The sequence below is a fragment of the Corythoichthys intestinalis genome, chromosome 8 (genome assembly GCF_030265065.1).
Source record: "Corythoichthys intestinalis isolate RoL2023-P3 chromosome 8, ASM3026506v1, whole genome shotgun sequence".
Classification (NCBI taxonomy): Eukaryota; Metazoa; Chordata; class Actinopteri; order Syngnathiformes; family Syngnathidae; genus Corythoichthys; species Corythoichthys intestinalis.
The window spans coordinates 44,704,548-44,728,151 of record NC_080402.1 but is presented as its reverse complement, the minus strand read 5'-3'; the positions used below and the strand labels follow the sequence as shown (position 1 = coordinate 44,728,151).

The 23,604-nt window shown below is 38.3% G+C and overlaps 1 protein-coding gene and 1 long non-coding RNA gene across 2 annotated transcripts in view; one reads left to right on the top strand and one right to left on the bottom strand.

Annotated features, from left to right (window-relative positions):
* Positions 1 to 23,604, top strand: part of grin2ab (glutamate receptor, ionotropic, N-methyl D-aspartate 2A, b) — a 332,876-nt gene that overhangs the window by 181,352 nt on the left and 127,920 nt on the right. Inside the window, exons 5-10 of the mRNA XM_057843566.1 lie at positions 2,963 to 3,129; positions 5,044 to 5,178; positions 5,254 to 5,353; positions 7,618 to 7,823; positions 16,930 to 17,044; positions 17,109 to 17,311. Coding sequence (XP_057699549.1) covers positions 2,963 to 3,129; positions 5,044 to 5,178; positions 5,254 to 5,353; positions 7,618 to 7,823; positions 16,930 to 17,044; positions 17,109 to 17,311 — 926 coding nt within the window. The remainder of the gene's footprint in view (positions 1 to 2,962; positions 3,130 to 5,043; positions 5,179 to 5,253; positions 5,354 to 7,617; positions 7,824 to 16,929; positions 17,045 to 17,108; positions 17,312 to 23,604) is intronic.
* LOC130920386 (uncharacterized) lies at positions 376 to 8,393 on the bottom strand. The gene is made up of 3 exons (XR_009064143.1): positions 7,909 to 8,393; positions 7,610 to 7,814; positions 376 to 868 (listed from the first exon to the last, which is right to left on the bottom strand). It is a non-coding gene; the product is annotated as an uncharacterized LOC130920386 (long non-coding RNA).

Here is a 23,604-nt window from a genome sequence, read left to right as displayed (position 1 = left end):
ATCCCTCGCTACTTCGCACTTAAAACTTCGCGCCCTCAGTCCATCGCGGATTTTCATTCAATTTAAAAATAAAAATACAGATGAGCTGTCCCAAGCCGATCGCAGTCTCAAGCTCCCTTCCTCCCTCCCTCTTCCTGCTCTTTGATCGTCAGGCAGTGCACTGGAGTTGCTTATTAAAGTTAACGATGATTGACAGATACTTGGATTTGAGCTTGCCAGAGACACAAATTTCAAAGCACCACATGCGTCAATCATCGTTTAACTGGTTAAATAGTTACTGTGGAAACTCATTGTCTGTAAGTGAGCAGTTTGAGTAGATTTGAGTGGACATACTCAATGAAGCGTTTAATAAAACCAAGCATTTTTCTACCAATTTATTCTTGTTTAAAAATAATTCAGTGGGACGTAACCTGTTTAAAAATGATCATAATTAGTACATTTGAAGTGCTGAAAAAAAAAATTATTAAAATATGCACGGTCTTCCAAAATGGTTGACCCCATTCTAAATGCCCACATCTTGGAAACTACTTGATGGATCTTAATGAATCTAAATACATTTTATGTTGAAGGTCATAAGTTTTATCGGTTAAATTTACAAAGGAAAGTACAAATATTTGTTGGTTCTATGACAAATTTTCATAAATGTTCAATATGAGCACCGCTTGTGACTGCACACGTCGGTATCCGAGCTGGTGCCAAACTCGAAACTCAAACTTGAAATTTTTGGTGCCAAGTCCTAATTTGTTTTGTAGTTGGTGCCGTCTTTGCAAAGTTTGTGAAGAAGGCTGCACTGTCTTCTGTGACTGAGTCCAAGCATACTCTAACACACAAAATGCCTTTTCTTTTGAAGTGAACGGCATTTCTTAACCTGAAAAGATAGAAATGCCAAACATTACACACAAAAACTTGAAATGTTTCTACACAAGCTGTAAAAATTTGACCTCATTCCAACGATAATTGTCAAAATTATTGGCCTACGAAATGGAGTCAAACATTTTGGAACACCCTGTATATGCAGTATGTCTATATATGCAGTACACACTCGCAGTTGGGTCAGCCTGTTAGTGCTCAGACCATACGCGGCACTCTACATCAAATTGGTGTGCATAGCTGTCACCCCAGGAGGAAGCCTCTTCTGAAGACGGTACAGAAGAAAGCCTGCCTGTGTCATCAGACCATAGGACATGGTTCCAGTAATCCATGTGCTTTGTTGACATGTCTTCTTCTTCTGTGTCATCAGACCATAGGACATGGTTCCAGTAATCCATGTGCTTTGTTGACATGTCTTCTTCTTCAGAAGAGTCTTCCTCCTGGGGTGACAGCCATGCACACCAATTTGATGTACAGTGCAGCGTATGGTCTGAGCAGGAGCAGGCTGACCCCCTGATATATATATATATATATATATATATATGTGTGTGTGTATATATATATATTTTTTTTTCACTCTTTTACACTGTTGGTCTACTATGTATCACCTGTTTTGACCATAGTATGTAGAAAGAACAAAAACGCAAATGACTACAGTCGCCTATATCTGGTGTTTTTGTTGAATTATCAAATATTAAAACTATTCAGTCAAATTTTTCTTCAATTGAATATTCATCTTAACAAGCTATTATTATTATCAATTATCAAGCTTCAAAATATATCTTTGAACATGTTGGTCATTGAAGAAAAGAACAGTTTGGACATGAAGGTTATTGTGTCCTGATAAAGGGGATCCAACCAGGCCATTGTGAACATTTTTTTCTTTGCAATATAAAGGCAACATCAAAGGCATGCAAATTCGAACACAGTTGGCCCAGGTGTTAAAGGGTTAACTCCTCAGTCAGTAAACAGTCAATACGTGCAACATTGATAATTGTTGGGTTATATCACTTGCAATTAACTGGTCAATCTGCACGCCAGTTGTGTTTAATTCTGCAGTCATGGGTCAGTCGTTGCTGGGTCACATATTCAGTAGGGGTATACATTCAATTATTAAACTCATACGGTCACAAGTCAGTCTTTCCGTCAATAACTGCATGTTACAGAAACCAAATAAAATGTTGTTCCTGGCTTGTAATCATTTTATTTGTGTTGCTTGTGTCCAAACTAAATGAAAAAGTGCCACTAAAAGGTAAATGTTTGGTTTTGCTATAATTATAGGCTATATGCAAAATTTCTGATTTTACATCCCAGTTATGCAGAAAATATTTGTTAAGTGTCTTTTCTTCAAGTCAAACTAGCTCTATAAAACAGGGGTCTGCAATTCTGCGGACTTGCAGACCCCTGTTATAATATAAGGAGGAAAATGTACATTTAAATATATATATAAGCATTGGAAAGTACAACAGTAAAGAAAGGTGGAAAATACAATTTCAAAGTTGTGACCACAAACCCAAACTTTTTGGGAAACAAAAGTGTTTTTATACAGTATGTCAATGTGACGAAACAAACTTGGAAATACCCCTTAGAACAAAATATGTGTTACATGGTGTCATCAAATGTTAAATCTTTATGGTCATTGGTCAGGCTACACGTACATCATTTCGTCCAGAATTTGTGATTTTCCCCAAAATAATATTTGGGGGTGGATTATGTTTGTTTTGAGAAGCTACAAACAATTGTATATTTGAGATCATGATTCAGTCCGACTTTTATAGTGAAAAGTGTAACAGGCAGTTAGCCAGAAGACCTTGTATGCCTTCACTATACTTGTACTGTGTTGCCCGTAAACACTACATTATTTCTAGCGGCTGGAAACAAGACTTTGAAGCTCTCTCGCCGTGTTCCTTTTCCTTCCACTTATGTTCTCACTGGCGCTTATCTTGTACTTAGTGATTACACAATTGAAAATGCTTCTAATTACATCCTTGCCGCTCTTGTCCCACTCTCTGCCTCAATTAAATAGAATAAGCTAGAAGGGGGTAAAAAAAATGCTGACTGTTTTCTTCCTGGGTTTTTTTCTTCTCTAAAGGATGAGAAGTCAACATTCTTCCAGTTCGGCGCTGCTCTACAACAGGAGGCGCTCCTTATGCTGGCCATCATGGAGGAGTACGACTGGCACGTCTTCTCCATTGTCACTTCAAAATTCCCCGGGTACCAAGACTTCATCAGCACCCTCAGGGTCACTGTGGACCACAGGTACTGCCCTTGGCGAATCACTGGTCGGTAATCAAGCAAAATGTCAGCCATTGCTTGGTTATGTCAATATTTCAAATATCAAATTGTTATTAAATAGAAACTTGATTATTTGTTGGGGATTTGAAGTTGCTTTCATTGGTCACTCGAAATTTCAATCGTAAATAACACACATTATTGTCTTAATTGGCAGTTTGTGTATAAACTGTGATTATTACTTGAAGAACATCTGATTGGATAGGGATTTGATGTCAATATCTGTCAGTTGCCGGGCCAATCATTAAGCACATTGACTATTCTATGTATTCAATGAGTAAGCATCTGTAGTCAAAGATGGGTAGTAACATGTTACATTTACACCGTTACATTTTCTTGAGTAAGACTTTGAGAAAAAATGTACTCTTTAGAGTAGTTTTAGCACACCATACTTTTTACTTTTACCTGAGTAGCTTCGTGAAGACAAAGCACTACTCTTACACCACTACTTTGGGCTACACATTACGTTACATTTTTCTTCTTTATTCTATAGAAATTAGATGTGGCATTATTTTTGCAAGAGATGCCGACATTAGCTCTACCAGTCGCAACAATAATCACATGACTCCATTACAGTATACCAATCAGATGTAATAATAGTCACATGACCAGACGCAGGTTTGCAGTCGAAAGTCATAATCACGTGGCTCATCTTTAAAGCGACGTAAAAATTAAACTATTTGACATGGAGTGAACATTACTCAAAAGCATTTTTCAAACCTTTATCCCAGTTTTTATTTGTAACGATTTATTTGACACCGATAGATCCATTTCCAATGGCCTACCACACGCAACACGTCAATTTTGCTCATTAATATTCATGACGTAAGGAAATGTTGCTAGGTGGGTCAAGCTCACTTTTGTCCCTAATGCTAAGTGCATGTAAATAGTGTACGAATGAGATGTTTACTGAACTAAACTTACCAATTCTGACCGAAAATTCACTGGTAAAGATGTGGAAAAACATACAAATGTTCAGTTAAAGAAATGGCTTGAGTGTCCAGGGCTGAAAAAGAGCCAACCTGATCCAGAGGTAGCTTTATCGACATCTTTATTGTGTGTATTGTCTTACGTCACTGACATTCTCCTGTTTCAACAATCTATCCTTTACCACCATATGCCCTGTCTTTCTTATATATTATATCCTCTGGTTGTCTTATGTCTCTGACTGTTCTTGGGGGTAATTTACATTGCTATTTTTGTGTAGCGATCGCAAATGCTACTCAGTGACAGCCAACAAACACTTTTATTCTTTTCATTAATAACAAATCTTAATTCAGTTACTTATTTAAATTCCCCCTTACTAAAGTTGTTGTTGTTTTTTTAAACAGAAAAGGTAACAACAGTGGCAGTCAGAGATCATTTTAATTTTTTTCGGGTTATTCATTGTCAGACAGAAGCAGCACGGTAAAACGCCACGCTAAAAATAAGTAAAAATATCAAAATGGCTTCCCTCTCCGTCATCTGTAGGACCATGGCCCCCAAAAAAATGTATATAAAGGTGAATGGCTTCACCTTGCTGGCGTTGGACGTCCGCACAAGTTGTTCCATTGTTCACATTTTTTTCCTTTTTATTGGCTTTGGGAAACATATGAAGAAAAAAATCCTTCATATGTCCTAATTTCTAAAGTCATTTCTACAAGTTCCATAGCAGCAGTGTTTACTCGGCATGTTATTTTTTGAAAGATTATCGGCAGAAAACAAGCAGTAATAAAATAGGTTTTATGCGAGGGCGTGTCAATGTTGACCCACTTCCGGGTTACGATGGCGACGTCACGGTCTAAAAATAGCATTTATGCGATCTTTTAGCGGACATTCTTCATGCAGGCATTGGTCAATCAAGTCCAGGTTTTGATTTTATTGTGTGGTGTCTTCTTTTAGCTTTGTACGTTGGGACCTCCAGAGTGTGGTGACTCTAGATGCGGTGGACGGAGACCCCAACTCCAAGTCTCATATCGCTCTCAAGAGAATCCAGAGTCCTGTCATTCTCCTGTACTGCTCCAAGGACGAAGCTGTGTAAAGAACCGTTTTATAAAGAAAAAACAATACCGCTCAAAATCTTTATGACCCAGACTGTGACTCCCTTAACAGCTATATTCTGGAGGAAGCGCGCTCACTGGGCCTGATCGGAGCTGGTTACATTTGGATCGTGTCCAGTCTCACAACGGGAAACCCTGACTTTACCCCAGAGGTACAGATACAGTATTCATGATTTTCATTTTTTTTTTTTTGCGTGTTTCTATATGTGTTGGGGGGAGGTGGCTGGCATAATCCCAGGTGGGAGACACTCCTGTACTGGACGTTGGGGTTGCAGGTAGGGATGGGAATTGATAGGATTTTTACGATTACGATTCCATTATCAATATTGCTTAACCATTCAATTCTTTATCGATTCTCTTATCGATTCTAATTTGGGGAAAAAAGAAGAACAAACATTTTGATTGGCAACTAGTTTGTTTGATCAGAAGTCACAACCTTACAAACTCACAAAGAGGTCAAAAGAGGCCCAAAGCCTCGATGTTAACTGTGGCAAATAGACAAGAATGTGTAGCATTTTACTGAAACATTTTTCTAATAGAACGAAAAATTCCTCCTTTTTAATAGGACATATGAGCTGATAGCACTCAAAAATAATAATAATAAAAAAAAAGACAAATACAGTGTACTGTCAAATACAACAGAATAGTGCGTATTGCAAATGTGCAAAATTAACAATTCTTTTGCAGAAAAATAAGCATGTCTGCTTTTTCAGGTATGATACGTGATCTTTCTGGACTTATGGTGTCTCCAGCAGTGGAGAACACCCTCTCAGATGGGGTGTAGAAAGCCTGCACTCATAGAAAGTCCATACAGCAGGGGCACAGTATCTCTTCTGTTGTCCCAAATATTAACAAGTTTATAATTAGGTTGGTATAATTACATAAGGGTGGTTGGATCTCATACAACATAAGAGGAATTTTAGCACAATCCTCCGTTAACTTGGATTTGTTAACTTCCTAGACATAGTTGGGGTACTCTATGGAAAGGCCTTTTGATACTGAGTAAAATAAACGTCGTTTGGGACCAATGGGACCATGCTATCTCGAATTACGGGCGAAAATACGCTGATTGGCTGTAGTCGTCAGTTGCATTTCGGGAAGTAATTTGGAACATCCAATTCCGTTAGCCGTAGCAACACAAAAATACCACCATCAGATGCGGAAGTATATACTGTACTTTTGTGTGAAATCAGTAGTCAGATTGGCCCCACGACCCACCAAATTCAAATTATTCCGAAAAAAACGCTGGTTGGTGGACTACCGACCAAAATGAGTATTAAAATTGCTAATAAAATCATTTAGGATTATTTTAGATCCATATATGTTATATTTTTCTCGTAGAGTATTCAACGAGGAATACGATAGACTTTTGGGGAAAATCACTATTTCTTTAAGTAGTCTCATGAATAATGACGTGGCCTGTGAAATTTACTACTTAATCACTCGGTGGCGGCTCTCCAGAGTATACTTGGTGAATGGAATGAACAATCACGTAGTCTTACTTGCTGAATTGTGCGTGTGTAACATGTGTAAATTATGTTACGTAATTCGTGTAGCTTGGAATCTATGAGAGAATTGTTAAATAAACTGCCAAATGATTCCATGGAATTAAAGTGCGCAGAACCGGTTTTCTCGATTCCCATCCCTAATTGCAGCTGTCCCTCTATGCTCTTAGCCAGGTGAGGAAGGGGGAGGTGCTGGTGCATGGTGGGTGAGTGAGGGTTTGGGACAGTTCAAGTAGGCTGGGGAATTGCTCTAGGTCCTGAAGCACAGGTGGCTTTTAATCAGCTCGTGGCCTCGAGACCCAAAACTGTTCCGTCTACCATCTTACTTTCCTGTCAGTTATTAGGTGTATCCCCTCTCCGTATGGTGTCCAATTGGTAGAAAAAGTTGCAATGATGTTGCAATCAGCTTGCAACGCTCTTTAAAGCTAAATAGCATACACAGACATGCAAAAAGTAAATAGACAGGCAATCGGCGAGTAGGCTAAACTCCCCTGTGGCACATTAAAACTGTCTCAGTAACTGTTTTCAGCATTTAAGGGCATTCAGTTGCAAAAACAGCCAAAGAAAACCAAAAGGCCTGAGTTCATACTTTGGTGTTAGCCCAACTGTGCACTTGTGCTGTGCTTTTAATTCCACAGTTGCTGGGGGAAAAAAATGACAAGTGCACACTCAGCACTTTTGTGAATGCACTTAGTAGCTTTTTTGGCAGGGAATCTAGAGAACGGGAAGATCAATACCAGCTTGATGTACCACCATAAGCTGCTGTCACTTAGCTTCACTCAACATAGCGACACCAAAGAAGATGAACAACAACACTAATTGACATGATCTTTATCCCAATGAAGGGAATAACTGCTGATTATGCATTTCAAATGCTGTTTTTCTTCATTATCTTTTCCATACCTGACAAGGCGTTTCCTCTCGGCATGATTTCGGTGTCCTACGATGACTGGGAATACCCGCTGGAGACGCGGGTACGGGATGGTGTGGGCATCATCTCGTCAGCCGCCACTGCCATGCTTCGGGAGAAGGGTGAACTGCCTGAAGCACAGGGTGGCTGCTACAGTACTCCGTCGGACCGCAGCCCGGGAAAGCTACCACCCAGCGCCTTACGCAGGTGCGGTTTGATAAGAGGTTGTCAATCATACTGCACAAATGAGTAGTCGATGACATTGAAAATACTGTAACAGAAACAAGCTTACCTTTGGTGTTTAGGCATGTTGACATCAACAATATTGTGGAGTAGTTACACGAAGAAGTTGGAGGTACTTAGATGTAGTGTCCACAAAGGTGAACGTCACATAATGGGTCAAGTGTGTAGGCCACAATATTAACATTTGATGAGCAGGTTTGGCCTACATGACCTAAAATATGGTATGTGGACCCAGGATTTTAGGTTAACGTTGCTATCAATAACATGGTGCAGTAGTAAAGTCATGCTACTACTTTACAAGTGTTGGTTAAATGGGGTGCAGAAGAACGTAAACATAAAACAAATGAGATATAAAATGGTGTCACAAAGAAAACACCTGATGTTGCTAACAGTGTGACGGCATTTCCCTCAATGTAGTTAACATTGATGTAGTACTATTTACTTCAGGTTTTTGTGTCATTACTTGTGCCACATAAGCTGCTGCTGAAGAAAATAAACATGAAAGATACAAGGTGGCATTTTGTCTGGCATGTGTATGTGTTATCGTCGCATGACTGGACGCATAGTCTCGATTAAGGCGGCTTTGTTCTCCTTTCTTTGTTTCTTGGCTTGGTGGGTGGCACACTGGCATGTGGACACACAGAAATACACACACAAGAATAATATGGCGTGTGTGTGTGCATGCACGCGTAACTTTTCTATAATGATCGTACAGCTAGATTATGTTGCGTAGTCATGTCTCGCAATGTTAATGTAGAGAATACAGTGTATTTTGGACCAAATAAGATTCTGCCTAAACGGCCAGCTATAGGTATAAAAATCCTTTGAAAAGAAATTCACAAAAAAAAGTTTAAATTAAAAACAAATGTTCAATACTTTACAGAACAAACCTCACCTCGTTTCCTTCGTGTTAACATGAATATTTTTTTCAGCAACCTGTTTAGGTTGCACCTGTCACTACATAGCAGATGTGGGTAGAGTAGCGTTATGTCAAAATAATATTACTCAAGTAAAAGTAGTCATCAAAAAAATTTACTCAAGTACAAGTAAAAAAGTATTTGGTGAAAAGAATACTAAGTAAGTAATGAGTAACATTGTGAGTAACTGCTTAAGATGTTTGATTTTTTTTTTTTTTTAATTTATCTGTATGAACTGTTATTATTATACTGTACTATAGCATATTACATAACCACATTAAGCCAAAGAAAAAAACAAAAAAAACAAAAATAAAATATTGCATTCCGACGAGCGAAAAAAATCTACAGAAATTTAGCATCATTCGTCCAAAAAGCATGAGTTCCCTCTAATGGAAAAAACATTTCCTATTATGAAACTAAAAGGATCGTACCTCCGGTTTCTCGTGGTCAATCGGTGCCAAAAAAAACTAAGAGAGAGATTAAAATCGGAGCTTTCGAGTCATATTGACGGCTATGTCACATTCTTGTATAATTATAAGAGCTGAAACGAATACTCGAGTAACTCAAGTCTAAAAACTAATCCGAGTACTTTTATTCGCCTTGAGGAATCGTTTAATTTTGCCAGCTCTAAGCATCATATTTTGCCCGGACTACTTTTAATGCGGGACAACAGTCTACGCACTGGCGTGTGTAGAGGAGAGAGATAACAGAGAGATAATACCTGACTGCAGCCGATAGCTGCAACAAACTATGCCGACGTTGCTAAAAACTATGCCCGCATGATGCTACAGTGCAGCGTCTGATCGTCTCATAGATATCACATGTATATAGACCTAGATGCGAAATGACAGACTCGGTGGCGTAGTAAAGAGCCACCATCTTAAAGCAGTAGACTTCTCAGCACTAATAAATAAGATTAACGTTACTGTCCCTTGCTCACTTAACGTTAGCCCTGCGGAGGGCTAGGTTTCTATTAATTATGACTACTGTCGATGCGTGGCTAACGTGTCTTACATACAGGCTTTTTTTAATCTGTAAAAACAGCGCTGTAGCGTGATGAGGGTGTGAAATAAAAACATAATAAAGCTAACTGGCAATTTTAGCTCAGAAGTCATTGCTGGATAAAAAAACAAGTACCACTGGTCCTTAATATGCTCCAATACAGCAGGTATCGTACATGTATTTTCAACTCTGCAAAAACTCTCCTATCAGTTTAGACTAACTTAAAACTTAAATAGAACTTAAATAGCTTGACACAAATGGAAATTCAATTGAAACACGTGGGAAAAACACCTGACTTACAACCTGGGGATGGCGTGGCTCAGTGGTAAAGTAGTTGCCCCCCAGAAGTTGTGGGTTCTATTCTCTGCCTTGATTAACTCGCCTAAGTATCCTTGAGCAAGATACCCCACATTGCTCCTGGTGCTGCGTCACCAGTAGGTGGATGGCAATGTAGTCTAAAGCGCCTTGAAAGGTGGAAAAGTGCTGTACAAGTATAGCACCATTTATAAGTGATGTCTACTATCAAGCGAAATGACATTTTTAGGCAAGAAATAAGATTTTTTTTTATTTTTTATATAAGATCTAGAAGTTTTTGGAGCGAAAGCAGTGAATTAGTCTTTTTTTTTTTCTCGTCATATCTGAGATGCAATTTTTGGCTGTTTTCAACAATGTACATCGAAAATAAAGACAGTGATTGACTGAAAATGGTTCATTATTAGAAGAAATGTCTTGTTTTCTCATGTATATACTCGGTTAATAAAATATTCAATAGCTGCAGCCCTAATTACATAATTTTTTCGGTGCTTTAAGGACGCCATGTGATTGAACAGGCCTGTATGATCATAGAACGCCAAATTTGAGTCAGATTGGTAGAATGGAGTCACGTGATTATTGTTGCAACGTCTAATTGGTGAAACTGGTTGAGCCACCGTTGGCGTCTCTGGCAAAAAAAGAAGAAGTAAAATCAAATGTGTAATATAAAGAGGAAAAATGTGAGGCACAGTGTAGCCCAATGTGGCGGAGTACGAGTAGTGTTTCTTCTTCACAAATCTGCTCAAGTAAAAGTAAAAAATATGCCTTAGTAAAACTACTCTCAGAAGTAATTTTTTCTCAAAACTTTACTCAAGTAAATGTAATAGAGTAAATGTAACGTGTTAAAACCCACCTTTGCTACATAGGAATCATAATATAGCTGTATTATTATTTTTAACCAACCAACACTTTCTCAGGTTTAACCACAATGCTTCCTAATCAGGCTGCTATATAAATCCAAATACAGTCATAAGTCGCAAGGAATATTATGAAGTTTGGTGGCAATATTTTTACTTGCCACACCCACATTCTATTTAGGTAGCACTCATAATAAAAAACAATTTCTATTGACTACAGCAACATTGATAATACCAATGTTAGGGACATGATATTTGCCACAACATCTTTTTTAGGTTTACTTACTTAAAGTAAGTACATACTACGCAACAATGTTAAAAGTAGTGATATGATGTTTACCAGACCAAATTTCACGTAATCAGCAGCCTGTTTAAGAAATTGTTGGAACTAGATAGTATTGCCTAAGAATTACTACTCATGTTTGTTGTTTTTTTTTGGACTATGAATTTATTTAGCATCCCATTTATGCAGTGCAAGGTCATGTCGCTTGTCTCTCAAAGTCACTTTGCTGATTTATGAGGGGTTCGGTTATGACTGCATCGTCCCGCCGCCTCTCCTATTAGCACATGCTAGCAAATATATCAAAGCACATTTCCAATATCGCCGTTGCTGACAGCTTGATCCAAAATTACTCCTTTAACGGGCCCGTCTCTGTCACCACCAGCCCGTTTATCTTGCTAACTTATTACACTGAATTTGCATATTTGTCAAAACAACTAAATGACTGTTATAGGTAAGTGTGTTTGCGCTCAGCAGCAGCTTTTTTTTGTCGAGTGCTGTCGTCCATTTTTAAAGGTTTTTACGTTTAATGGAGCCACTGAAGTGTGCAGACTCCAAATTTGAAGCACTTTAGTTTTATCCTGAAAAAAGATGTTCCATAACACTGGAATAAAACATCAGACACCCATTAGACTTTGACTATTAATACTTTTGGGGGAAAGTGCTCAGACAACAGTGCAACAAAATACACTCTAATAATAGAATATAAGAAACAAACATAGCAAGAAGATACAGAGGACAAAATTGATAGATGACTGAACAAAGTAAAGTTCAAAGAAGCAAGGGGAAGTTTAGTGTAAAATTGTCACTTATGTAATATTTTCAATTAACAATATCGTATAGGGCTATTTAACGTTAATACTAATGTATGTTAGTAGTGTTGCAAAAATGGGCTGCTGGAGAAAGTAAAACACAAGGGAAACATGTTCAACTTTGGTGTGGCAAGTGCAAGAAATTAGTAGTGATACCTAAAAAGGCTGCTGAAGAAAGTGAACATAATCAAAACAAGCTTAAATTTGGTGAAGCAGGTAAGTTGTTACACTATCAAAAACATTTATGTCATAGGCAAGTTTCCTGAGCGAAACATGGGCGGCGCCATCTTTGATAATTTCTGCTCCGAACTTCCGGTTTAGACAGAACAACATGAAGTGTGGTTGATGTAAGCAGTGTGTTGACAAAGTTAAAACTGCAAAATCAAACCATAGGAACCCACGGAATCTCCAAAAATGGATTCAGCATGATGTAGATGCGACTCCGAGAATTTCTGTGCTGTGCATGAACTCCTTCTAAAATAAAAAAATACGACTTCTTAAAAAATAATAAAGCCTAGAACCAGGTATGACCCCCCCCCCCCCCCCCCCCCCCGATCGCGAACGCCCGTCTCAAAACATTCCACTTCCAACCATATCTTTCTGAGGAAAGAAAGATATGGTTGGGAGTAGAATGTTTTGATCAGCAACCAGCTAGTAGCTCCAATGCGCCAGTGTGGATCTACCTCGCCATCGCCTTAAATCGAAACCAGCTGCATACAATAAGTTAAGGATGTGCTATAACCTAAATCTAGATCTAGATTTTCTAGATCTACCTAAAATATTGTGTGTTTGTTCTTATCACTTCGTTGATCATTCGTGGACCAAATTATACCAACCTGTGCAGCCTGTGTTAACGTGAGGTGTAGATTGATACGCTATCCCATAGACTTTATAATATATCGACAGGACACGGGGTGCTGACACAGCGCCACGCCTTCAGGTAGGGGGCCTGCCCACACCTAGCATCAAGAGGAGTAATTCTCAAGCACACGCACGCAGCGATCTAACACAGGATTTAGGTTGAAAAAGTAAGAAAGCTGTACCGCATACAAACAGGAAGGATTGTCTCAGGAGTGATTTGTTCAAGGATTCAAGGTAATTTTAATATTTTTCGTACCATGCATGCATTTTCAAACGTTGTGAAGAGAATCAATGGGAGAAATTAGTCGCTACAGCATTGGCGTCCTACTTCGCAATATTCACGAAAAATTAATGCTTACTGCCCAGTTTTTTGCTTTTAACCAAAAATCAGGACTTTTTTACGTCCAAATCCATAAAGAATTCAGGGATTTAAGCATTTATTCACAAAAATTTTCATTGTAAAATGCTCTTTGTTGTGAGAAGGTGGCGCCACATTGGCTAAAAGACTAGCATCACATTCGACATATTTACATAAAATAAATGCTAACTACCCGGTTTTTTGCTTTTAAACAAGAATCGAGTCTGTTTTACGTTCATATCTATAAAGAATTCACAAGAATTTTCATCGTTAAAAGCCCTTTTTTGTGATGAGGCGGCGCCACATTGGCTTAAAGACTAGCATCACATTCGACATATGTACGTAAAATAAATGCTAACTGCCCATTTGTTTTTTGCTTCAAACCAAGAATCGAGACTGTTTTACATTCGTATCTATTAAAAAAATTAGGGATTCAAGCATTTATTCACAAGAATTTTCAACGTAAAAAGTTCTTTGTCTGTGTTTTCACTCTATCAGCTTTGATGGAGATAAGCCCCCTATGAATCAGCCCCATGTTTCTGTCAATATATTTTGAGGTCTATGGCCTGCCACGTGAGTGACCAAAATGAGGTGAAATTACAAATAATACTACACTTGCCGAATGCAGAAGAGCTGACACGAATTTTGTTGTTACAAGGACATACTACAAGGTATGTACATACAAACAAAAATAGGATGTCATTTTTTTTTATTGCAGATACTGATCCCAATAAAACATTTGGACAACATGATTTCATTTCTTGTTTTATTTAAAACGATTGGTGCATGTGCAAAACAGGCCAAAAAAATCACAATATATGAAATTATTAGAAAAATATTAACAAGTCCAGCTTTCCATCATCAACGTAGAATGCGCATGGTCTCGATATATGTCCATCAACGTACAGTAAGTGTTGTTTTGAGGCACATCAAGTTTTCTTCCCTTGCCTAACAGCTTTTTCCACCTGTAAACAAACAAACAAACAACTTGTCACACTTGCATTTATGCGTGTGCATAATTTTGCCATCTTACGCGTACTGATTAGCAACAGGCTAGCAGCATGTGTTGCAGCCACAGCAGTACAGTAGTTTTAGTAAATACTACTAAACATTATCATAATTACAATCATCGTCGTAATAACAATGTCTATGACAACAAGTCGTTACATTTTCGATTTTAGCTATAATATTTTTTCAGCAACGGACACATGAAAATGCAGGGATAGGAAGAACATACCTTCTATAACACCACTGGCAACATGGCTACATAAACACCCGGTCTTTGTGGTGGCACGAGCTTGGTTGCACATCTGCTTTCATGAACATGTTGTCCTCCCATGTCGTGATGATGGCAGATGGATGCAGTATTTCCAAATTGTCTTTTTTTTTTAGGGATTTTGATGAGGGATGCCACTCCAGCTCCACTGTAGTTTCGGTTGGAGAAAGTGTAAAACGGAAGTTGCGAGCAAAAATGTGGAAGTACCTTGGAAACTTGTCAATATTTTAATATTTTAACTAAACGGGTTCCTGAAAAAAGCCACCAGTGTCATTTTGTATTGTATTGAGAAATATATCAATAATTACTTAGAACAACATGAACTGGTGGTTCATCTCTACTACAGTTAGTATTTCCGTGTGAAGGAAATATGTACATGTGCGTGTGTATGTGTGTGGCTTGAGTAAGAGCGAATGCGGCTGCGACTTTCAGAAATCAATGCAGAGTGTTGACGGGTCAGATATGTGCCCTCTGACTCGTCCCCCTCCCACACACATGCGCACACACCACCTTGAATGCACACACAAGCGAGCACATGTACACACACACACGCACACAGTGGGTGAGGGCAGCATCGATTTGAAGAGGATCTCTCACTCCCGCAGTGATTACTGAACGCTTAACTTGTTATTTCAAAGTTAACTTGCACACGCACACGTGTTCACACATAGAAACACACAGGTCCAACAACAATGCCATATAAGCGGGTTGCTGAAAAAATCCATACAGGTAGTCATTATGAAAAGTTTGACGTCTGGTTTCTTAGCTTTAGCTGCCCATTCAAGCAGAAGCACATATACCGTATTGGCCCAAATATACGTAAGACGGCCCTGATTATAAGACGACCCCCTCTTTTTCAAGACTCAAGTTTGAAAAAGACTTTTTGAACACCAAATTAATTTTTATACAGAAAATAATTGCAGCACATCTGAAACAAATGATCATAACAATATATTTGAGAGGAAAATCATGTTATTTTGCCTCATTCAAATCTTAATATCTGAACATTTAAATATGTAAACTAAAGTGCAATCACATTTGTAAATGAATGGCTTCTGGTTTTTGAAATGGCTGTCAAAATTATCACGTTAACGGGCGGTAATTAATTTTTTTTTAATAATCACTTTAAAAACGTTGACGCATTTAACGCATATGTCCCGCTCAAACAGATTAGAATGACAGCCCAGTGTCATGTGCACTTGTTACTTGTGTTTTTTGATGTTTTGTCTCCCTCTGCTGGCGCTTGGGTGCGACTGATTATATGGGTTTCAGCACCATGAGCACGGTGTAATTATTGACATCAACAATGGCGAGTTACTAGCTTATTTTTTGATTGAAAATTTTATAAATTTTATTAAAACGAAAACATTAAGAGGGGTTGATATAAAATTTCTATAACTTATACTAACATTTATCTTTTAAGAAGTACAAGTCTTTCTATCCATGGATCCATGGAACAGAATGTTAATAATGTTAATGCCATCTTGTTGGTTTATTTTTATAATAAACAAATACAGTACTTATGTACAGTATGTTGAATGTATATATCCGTCTTGTGTCTCATCTTTCCATTCCAACAATAATTTACAGAAAAATATGGCATATCTTATATATGGTTTGAATTGCGATTAATTACGATTAATTAATTTTTAAGCTTTGATTAACTCGATTAAAATTTTTAATCGTTTGACAGCCCTAAAGTAAACCAATCTATTGTGATAAAACAACAACATTGCAATAACTGCATTAACCATCAAAGTGAAGTCTAACTGTAACTGTAGTCTTGAAACAAATCTGAATAAGGAAAAACATTGCAATAAAATAATGCAAACTGGTTAAACTTGAGAGTAGGTGAGATCTGTCATGGCAGAACATCGCTTCAATGATATCTGGCGCCATCTAGCATTGTGAATGGGTATAATGTCTAGACCGCGAATATAAGACGACACCCACATTTTAAGTCTTATTTCAATGCAAAAAACACCGTCTTATATTCGGGCCAATACGGTATAGTTTCAGCGAGTGTCACATTTTCAAGTATAATCTGACTATCACTGTTGTTTTTGTTGCTATATAGTACGTCTGAAGCAATAACGTCATTGTGGATTTAATATGTTGTCAACCAACAGATAATGCTGTTCATCCAGGCCTTATACCTTGGTACCTAAATAGGCAGTCCTAAGTTTTGTTGTAATTTTGGACTACTCACAACACCAAACTCAATTTTTGTGTGTGTTTTGGTAGGGGTTTCTCAACAGCCTATTAAGGTAACATTTGTCACAAGGTAGTGTTCAAATTGGGCTTTGTTAAAAGCGGTGCATGCTTGTTGGCAATCAACCATTTCGGCAGCCGTTACTGAAAATGTTCAGGTTTGATGGTCTGGTTTTCCCTGCAGACACATGATGCACGTGTGGAATGATGGCAGAGATTTGTCCTTCACTCCTGATGGTTATCAGGCTAACCCCAAGCTGGTGGTCATCGTCTTGAACAGCGAGAGGACATGGGAGAAGGTACAAAGCAGATTAAGCTATATTTGGAGGATTTGGGGGTTTAACTTGCTGTTTCTCTTTTTAGATGGGTCGTTGGGAGAACGGCACACTGTCATTGATGTTTCCCGTGTGGCCGCGCTACAACTCACATGGTGACGAGGATGCAGATGAGAACCACCTGTCCATTGTCACCCTGGAAGAGAAACCCTTTGTCATTGTGGACAACGTAGACATCCTCACTGGGACCTGCATGAGGAACTCAGTACCCTGTCGCAAACACGTCAAAGAGTAAGGATAGAGGCGGTTTTCCTGTGTGTGTTACAGTTGAGACAACACTCAAATTTCTAAGCAAACCTGGCGTTGGGGGTTCATTGTTTTACATGCCAGCTTTCCAGGTACATTTGGATTCAAATATAACACTCCAGGTGGAAAAACTGAAATGCTATGGTATTGTATCGCACCTTTCCACCTGTAAGGCAATCAGAGTGCTTTGACACAATATCTTCATTCACCTACTGATGATGCAGCACCAGGAGCAACATAGGGTTCAGTATCTTGCTCAAGGTTACTTAGGCTAGGTTCATACTGCAAGTCTCAATGCCACAATTCCGATTTTTTGTCATATCTGTTTTTTTTTGGTGTGCTCGTTCAGACAGCCTTTGTCCATTGAACCTGTTCAAGTATTACGCATGCGCACTAATTCGCAGTCGGTCACGCGTTGAGCAAACTGACCCGCGTGCGCAGAAGAATAAAACAAAAATGACTACACATGGTGGCAGTACGTCATTCCAATGTGATCATATTTTGATTTCCAAAAAGAGGACACAAATAACAGACATTAAAAGTCCCCATTTAGTCTTTTATTCGAAGTTTATTAGGATTGATGGAACACATGCACGCACCGTGCGTGCGTGACCCACACGCATAAGCCTTATGTGTGTGTCAGTTTGCCCCGACTCGGCCATGCAAGCAATCCTGAAATATTGCTAATTTGGCGCACAGAAAGAAAACCAAGCATTATCAGGCTTATCCTTTTCTTCATTTTATATTTTTTATGACTGTGGTAAAGCCCGCCTCCTGCGCAAAACCAGAGTTTAAGGTAGGTGCTAACGATAACGCACAGCTATATGGAGGTAGATTTGTCTTTATTATTCAATAAAAAAAAGTTGCTTCAATCAAATAAAAAGTTGCTTCAATCGAAATATATATTTTCAATCGAAGAAAAAGTCACTTCAATTTAAAAAAAATGTGTTTGAATGCAAAAATAAATATGAAACTAAATGTATTTGAAAACTATTTTTCTTTGATTGAAAATTTGGGGGGGGGGGGTTAAATCAAGTTGTTTTTGATTGAAACAACTTTTTTGATTGAAGTAATGTAATTTTGTGTTTGGACCACATTTTGGCTAGGACATTTGCGTCTTTATTATTCAATCAAAAAATAAGTTGCATCAGACAAAAAAATATACGTATATCTTCGTATATCTTCAAAAAAAAAAAATCAATCGCAGAAAAAAAGGTTTGAATGTGAAAAAAAATATTTGAGACTCAGAAATTCGCATTTGAACACTTCATTTTTCATTGAAATTGTTTTCTTTGATTGAAGCAAACTTTTTTGTGTTTGAGCCATTGTATGGGTAGGACATTTGTGTGTAAATCATTCAATCCGAATAAAAGTTGCTTCAATCAAAAAAACTTTTTAATCAAAGAAAAAAATCATTTTTAAAAATATATATTTTTTGAAAATATTTTCTTTATTTGAAATATATATTTTTTTATTGAAGTGTCCCTTTTTTTTTTTTGAAAAGCAAAAAGTTTTAAACAAACTTTTTTTTTTGGAGTGGAAAAAGTTTTGAAGGCACTTTTTTTCGATTGAATCATTTTGACACAAAGATCCAACTTCAACGCTACTTTCGACATGTTTGAGTGGCAGGTGACTACGCCAATGGCATAAAAGTATGAAGCAAGAATAATGGCCACTGGGGCTCCATCCAGCCATCGGACTCTGCTGGAGTAGGGCACCGGTACGGGGGTGTGACATCAGCATCTTACCGGAGTGCCCACAATAATACTTTTATGCCATTGGCGTAGTCACCTGCCACTCAAACATGTCGGAAGTAGCGCTGAAGTTGGATCTTTGTGTCAAAATGATTCAATCCAAAAAAAGTGCCTTCAGAACTTTTTCCACTTCAAAATAAAAGTGCGTTCAAAACGTTTTCCTCTTTAAAAAAAAAAAAAAAAAAAAAGAGTATAAAACTTTTTGCTTTTCAAAAAAAGTGACACTTCAATAAAAAATATACTGTATATATAAAATATATATGTATTTCAAATTTTTTAAAAAATTCAAAAAATATATATTTTTGCAAATTATTTTTTTCTTTGATTAAAAATAGTTTTTTTGATTGAAGCAATTTTTATTGGGATTGAATGATTTAGACAGAAATGTCCTACCCATAATATGGCTCAAACACAAAAAGGATTGCTTCAATCAAAGAAAACAGTTTCAATGAAAAATGAAGTGTTCAAATGCGAATTTCTGAGTCTTAAATATTTTTTCATGTTCAAACCTTTTTTTCTACGGTTTCTTGGTTTCTCCGGTCGGATCCTAGCCTTAGACAAGGTCACCAGGGTGAAAAATCGAACTTGGGGAACGACTACTCTACCACTGAGCCATGCCGCCCCACTCCGATAGCTAAATGACAACTCCAGGACAAACCAGCAGACTTTCTAAATCATTTCAATTACGTTGATCGCGATCTATCATACGATCGCAACGCTAGTGTGGGTAGATCATGGCATAAAATAAAATAAAATAAAATAAAATAAAATAAAATAAAACAAAAATATTTATATGTAATTTTAAAGGCCAAAAAAGGCTTATGTTTTGCTGTGCAATATTGCTGCTGACCCGACGCTATACAAATAAAATGTAATCGTATTAAATTAAAAAAAATAATAATAATAATAATATACACAATCTTACCATCCATCCCATCACTTGATTGATACACAGGGCAGTCAGTCAAATAATGTCTGAATTTTCTTTTTTTTTTTTTTTTTTTTTTACCCAGTTCAGTGCAGTTTAAGTTTATTGTCCCCTAAGAAGGGAAAACTTGTCTTACAGCAGGTAAGCATACAGATAACACAACAACTCATACACACACACATACCCACACTTAGGTCACAATGCATGCTTAGCTTAGCTTACTTCTACAGCACTTTTGAATAGGCTTGCCACCCGTCCTTTGAAATAAGGAATCATTCTGAGTTGGGAATTAAAAGTTGCGTTCCGTATTGAACCAGTACGGAACAAATATAAATACATACGTTTCTAAGCATTTTAGGAGTTTGGGGATGTCCCTTTTCTTCGTGCCTGTACGGTTTTGGGTGGGAGGGCGGAGTCCCTTATTTCTGTTTCTAAAAGGTGGCAACACTACTTTGGAAACAGGTCTCAAATTACTGCGGCATCTCTTTCAGTAGAAGACAATAAAAGTAAAGTAGACGTAGTGAACTGACCAGATTGTTGCTCCGGTCCAGCTCCCTTCCTCTGGATAGCAGTCCTGCTGTTGCAGCCTCAAACTCTTTGTGGTTCGGTCACATGTTTCGTCTTCATATGTTTATCTGGTTCAAGGTATTGAAACTGGCCGATTTACCTCCACCTCTCGAAACTTTCAGGCCGAAAATCTTGCATGCAGTTATTATACTCGATGGAGATTATAAAGTGAAATATGTCCAGACCGCCGACATTTTACTCTCGTAGTTTGTTTTTCCTACATGTGAAAAAGCTGCCCTGCCATTGGTTGAGAGCGACTATTGGCCCGCTCTCATTGATCTGGAGCAGATCAATAGCGATAACTTGGTTGCCTGCAAAGTGATCACGTGTCATCACCAGTGTTGGGAGTAACGCCGTAACATAACGGCGTTATTTTTTCAGTAACGTGGTAATCTAACTAATTACTTTTTCCGCCGTTACAATGCCGTTACCGTTACTGACGGTCAAAAGCGGTGCGTTGCTTACTCTGAATAAATTGAAGAAACTATAAGCCGTGTCGAGTCGACTCTCTGCTCTGTTGATTTGTCATCCAAGACTTGGGGTGCGTTCAGGTTCGAGAATAGCGCAAGTACTTCTGACTCCAAGCTGTTTGTCCCTGCTCATTCAATTAGACAATGCTTTCCAAAGTTTGGTAACGTTTCTGTGTTTGCTACACCTGATGCTAGCCTCATTCCCATCCCCCACTGTCCGCCAGCAATAATTCTGCTTCCGTCTTGAGGACGGCAGACGCTTTGAAGGTGACGTGAATTGTCGGGAAACGAGCCTACCTGAATGCAGCCCCTCGAGAGATGCGATGGAAGTGATTGGGATTGGCTGAGGGTTAGAGTCATGTGTCGTGGTAAGCCAATCATAGCCGGTGATTTCACAAGCAAACCGGAACAGCGCGTGCGGCAAACACTCACACGCAAAACAGATGCACAGGGTCGGGAGGGCACAGCATTCAGAAGAAAAATTGTCCTTTAAGAGGTGGAGATATAGACACTATTTCAAGTTTGTCGAAATTAAAGGAAAGAACCTGCATGTAATGTGTAATTTATGTCCCGGGGCAAAGCTTTTGTCGACATCTGTGGTAAGCAATTCAAATCTGCTGAAGAACCTAACAAATTAACTACCTGACTGTTCTTCTCTATTCCACTGACTCGAATACTGCTCAGAAAATTTCAAATTCTTTGACATAAAACAAGTTCTTTTTAAAGTAACGGGAATAGTTACTTTCCCTGGTAACTAGTTAATTTTACTATAGAGTAATTCAGTTACTAACTCAGTTACTTTTTGGAAGAAGTAGTGAGTAATATAACTAATTACTTTTTTAAAGTAACGTGCCCAACACTGGTCATCACACAACACAGAGTGCAGTGACTTTCATGAGAAAATATGTAGCGTTCAATGTTTGCAGTGACTGTCAGGAGAAAAAAAACTGCCTTCAGGGTTTACCGGTAAATGGTAGCGGCACCCTGTTTGTTGGTACTCGCCGATACCGATACCACATTTTCGGGCCGGATCGCCCCCCCCCCCCCCCCCAAACACTGATACATCGGTATCGCTGCATCAGTATTGAAAAGTAAATCTTAAAAAAATGTGATTTTGGATGGACGGCTTTTTTTTTCCATGATAGATGTGTCTACAAAATTTAATAACAAGCATGGCACCCGTAAAAACAGGCTTGATGGCAGACTTCTTGTATTTTGAGGGTCATAGTTTCTTGATACTTTTTTGTGGATTTATTCATGTTTAATTTATCAACCAAAATCCATGTCCTTAATTAAGTTTAACACTTTTTTAGAAGAAAATGAGGAGGAATTCAATTTAGGAACCAGTGAAATTTCAAGGTCAAATTTGGTAAGGTACTGATGTTACAAACAAAAACTCCTGACTTCTTTGTCATTTCGGGCATCGCTTCATGGGACAATTTTGTGTAGCTACTCATGATAGACATACTGTAAATATCAAAGGGTACGTTAAAACCAGCTATGAGGGCTTTGAGTTCAATTGAAAGACCCATGGAAGTAACTCTCATAAGAAATCTGTTTTGCTTCAGGTTGTTCTTGTTTCATGGCACATTATATCATTGGTAATTTATTACTTCTTCATTAAATTCTCACCAGGATACATTAATTTGCAAAATTAGGTAAGCATTCGTGTCTGTTGAGGCTCCCAAGAAAGCGATTAACTTGTTTTGATTATGACATTTGAATATGAAATGGCGCACTGTGATTTTCCCATTAATTATAAAATGTTTTTGGGGAGCGATTATCACATATTAGCGATGTGGTCATGGTCACATGACTGGCAGCTAATTAGCGCCGTCTCACTGGTCGATGACAATCTGTTTCCTGCTCGATTATTTTGCCGTTAGCGCGTCGCTGGAGCGCAAGCTTATTAATGAACGGTGCATTTATTCATTGTGATTCACGCGTTCGTGTGCTGCTTGTTTTCCCAATATTGCATTTATTAATCGCTCTTTCCCCTTTCTGGACATATTGTAATCATCCTATTCATATTCATATTCCAGCTGTTTGTGCTTGTAGCATGTGTGCAATCGAGCATGTTTGTGGTGTAAAAAACAGCTTCGTCACCACTTGTGCTGCATTTAGTTTGTAGGTTTCCTTTTCCCCCCACTCCATTATGTGTGCAACAGTGTGACAAGAGATTACTCGGGTACATTTAAATCGACACCACTTTCGCATGCAAATTGGGTCAAGGATGTTAACGAGACGTTTGGCTATTTCTTACCCAAACTTGTGAATAAATCAAGAGCTGTTTCTTCAGGAGCCCTTCCTTGTGGGACATTCCCCAAACTTTTCTCATGTCCCATTTGGAGTGCTGCCACTTTCCCCGCCTTCAACCTCGCAGAATTCTCCTGATGTCTTCTGACATGGCTTCCTGTTACCTGCCTCTTCATCACTTGGCCTCCTTTCTCTCCCGAGTCAGATCCTTTCACTTTATCCTCCGAAAGCACAAAACTGCAGCTCCGTGACCTATCCGGTTCAGCATGGAAGCATGTATCCTGTCTTACACAGAGCCGGTTC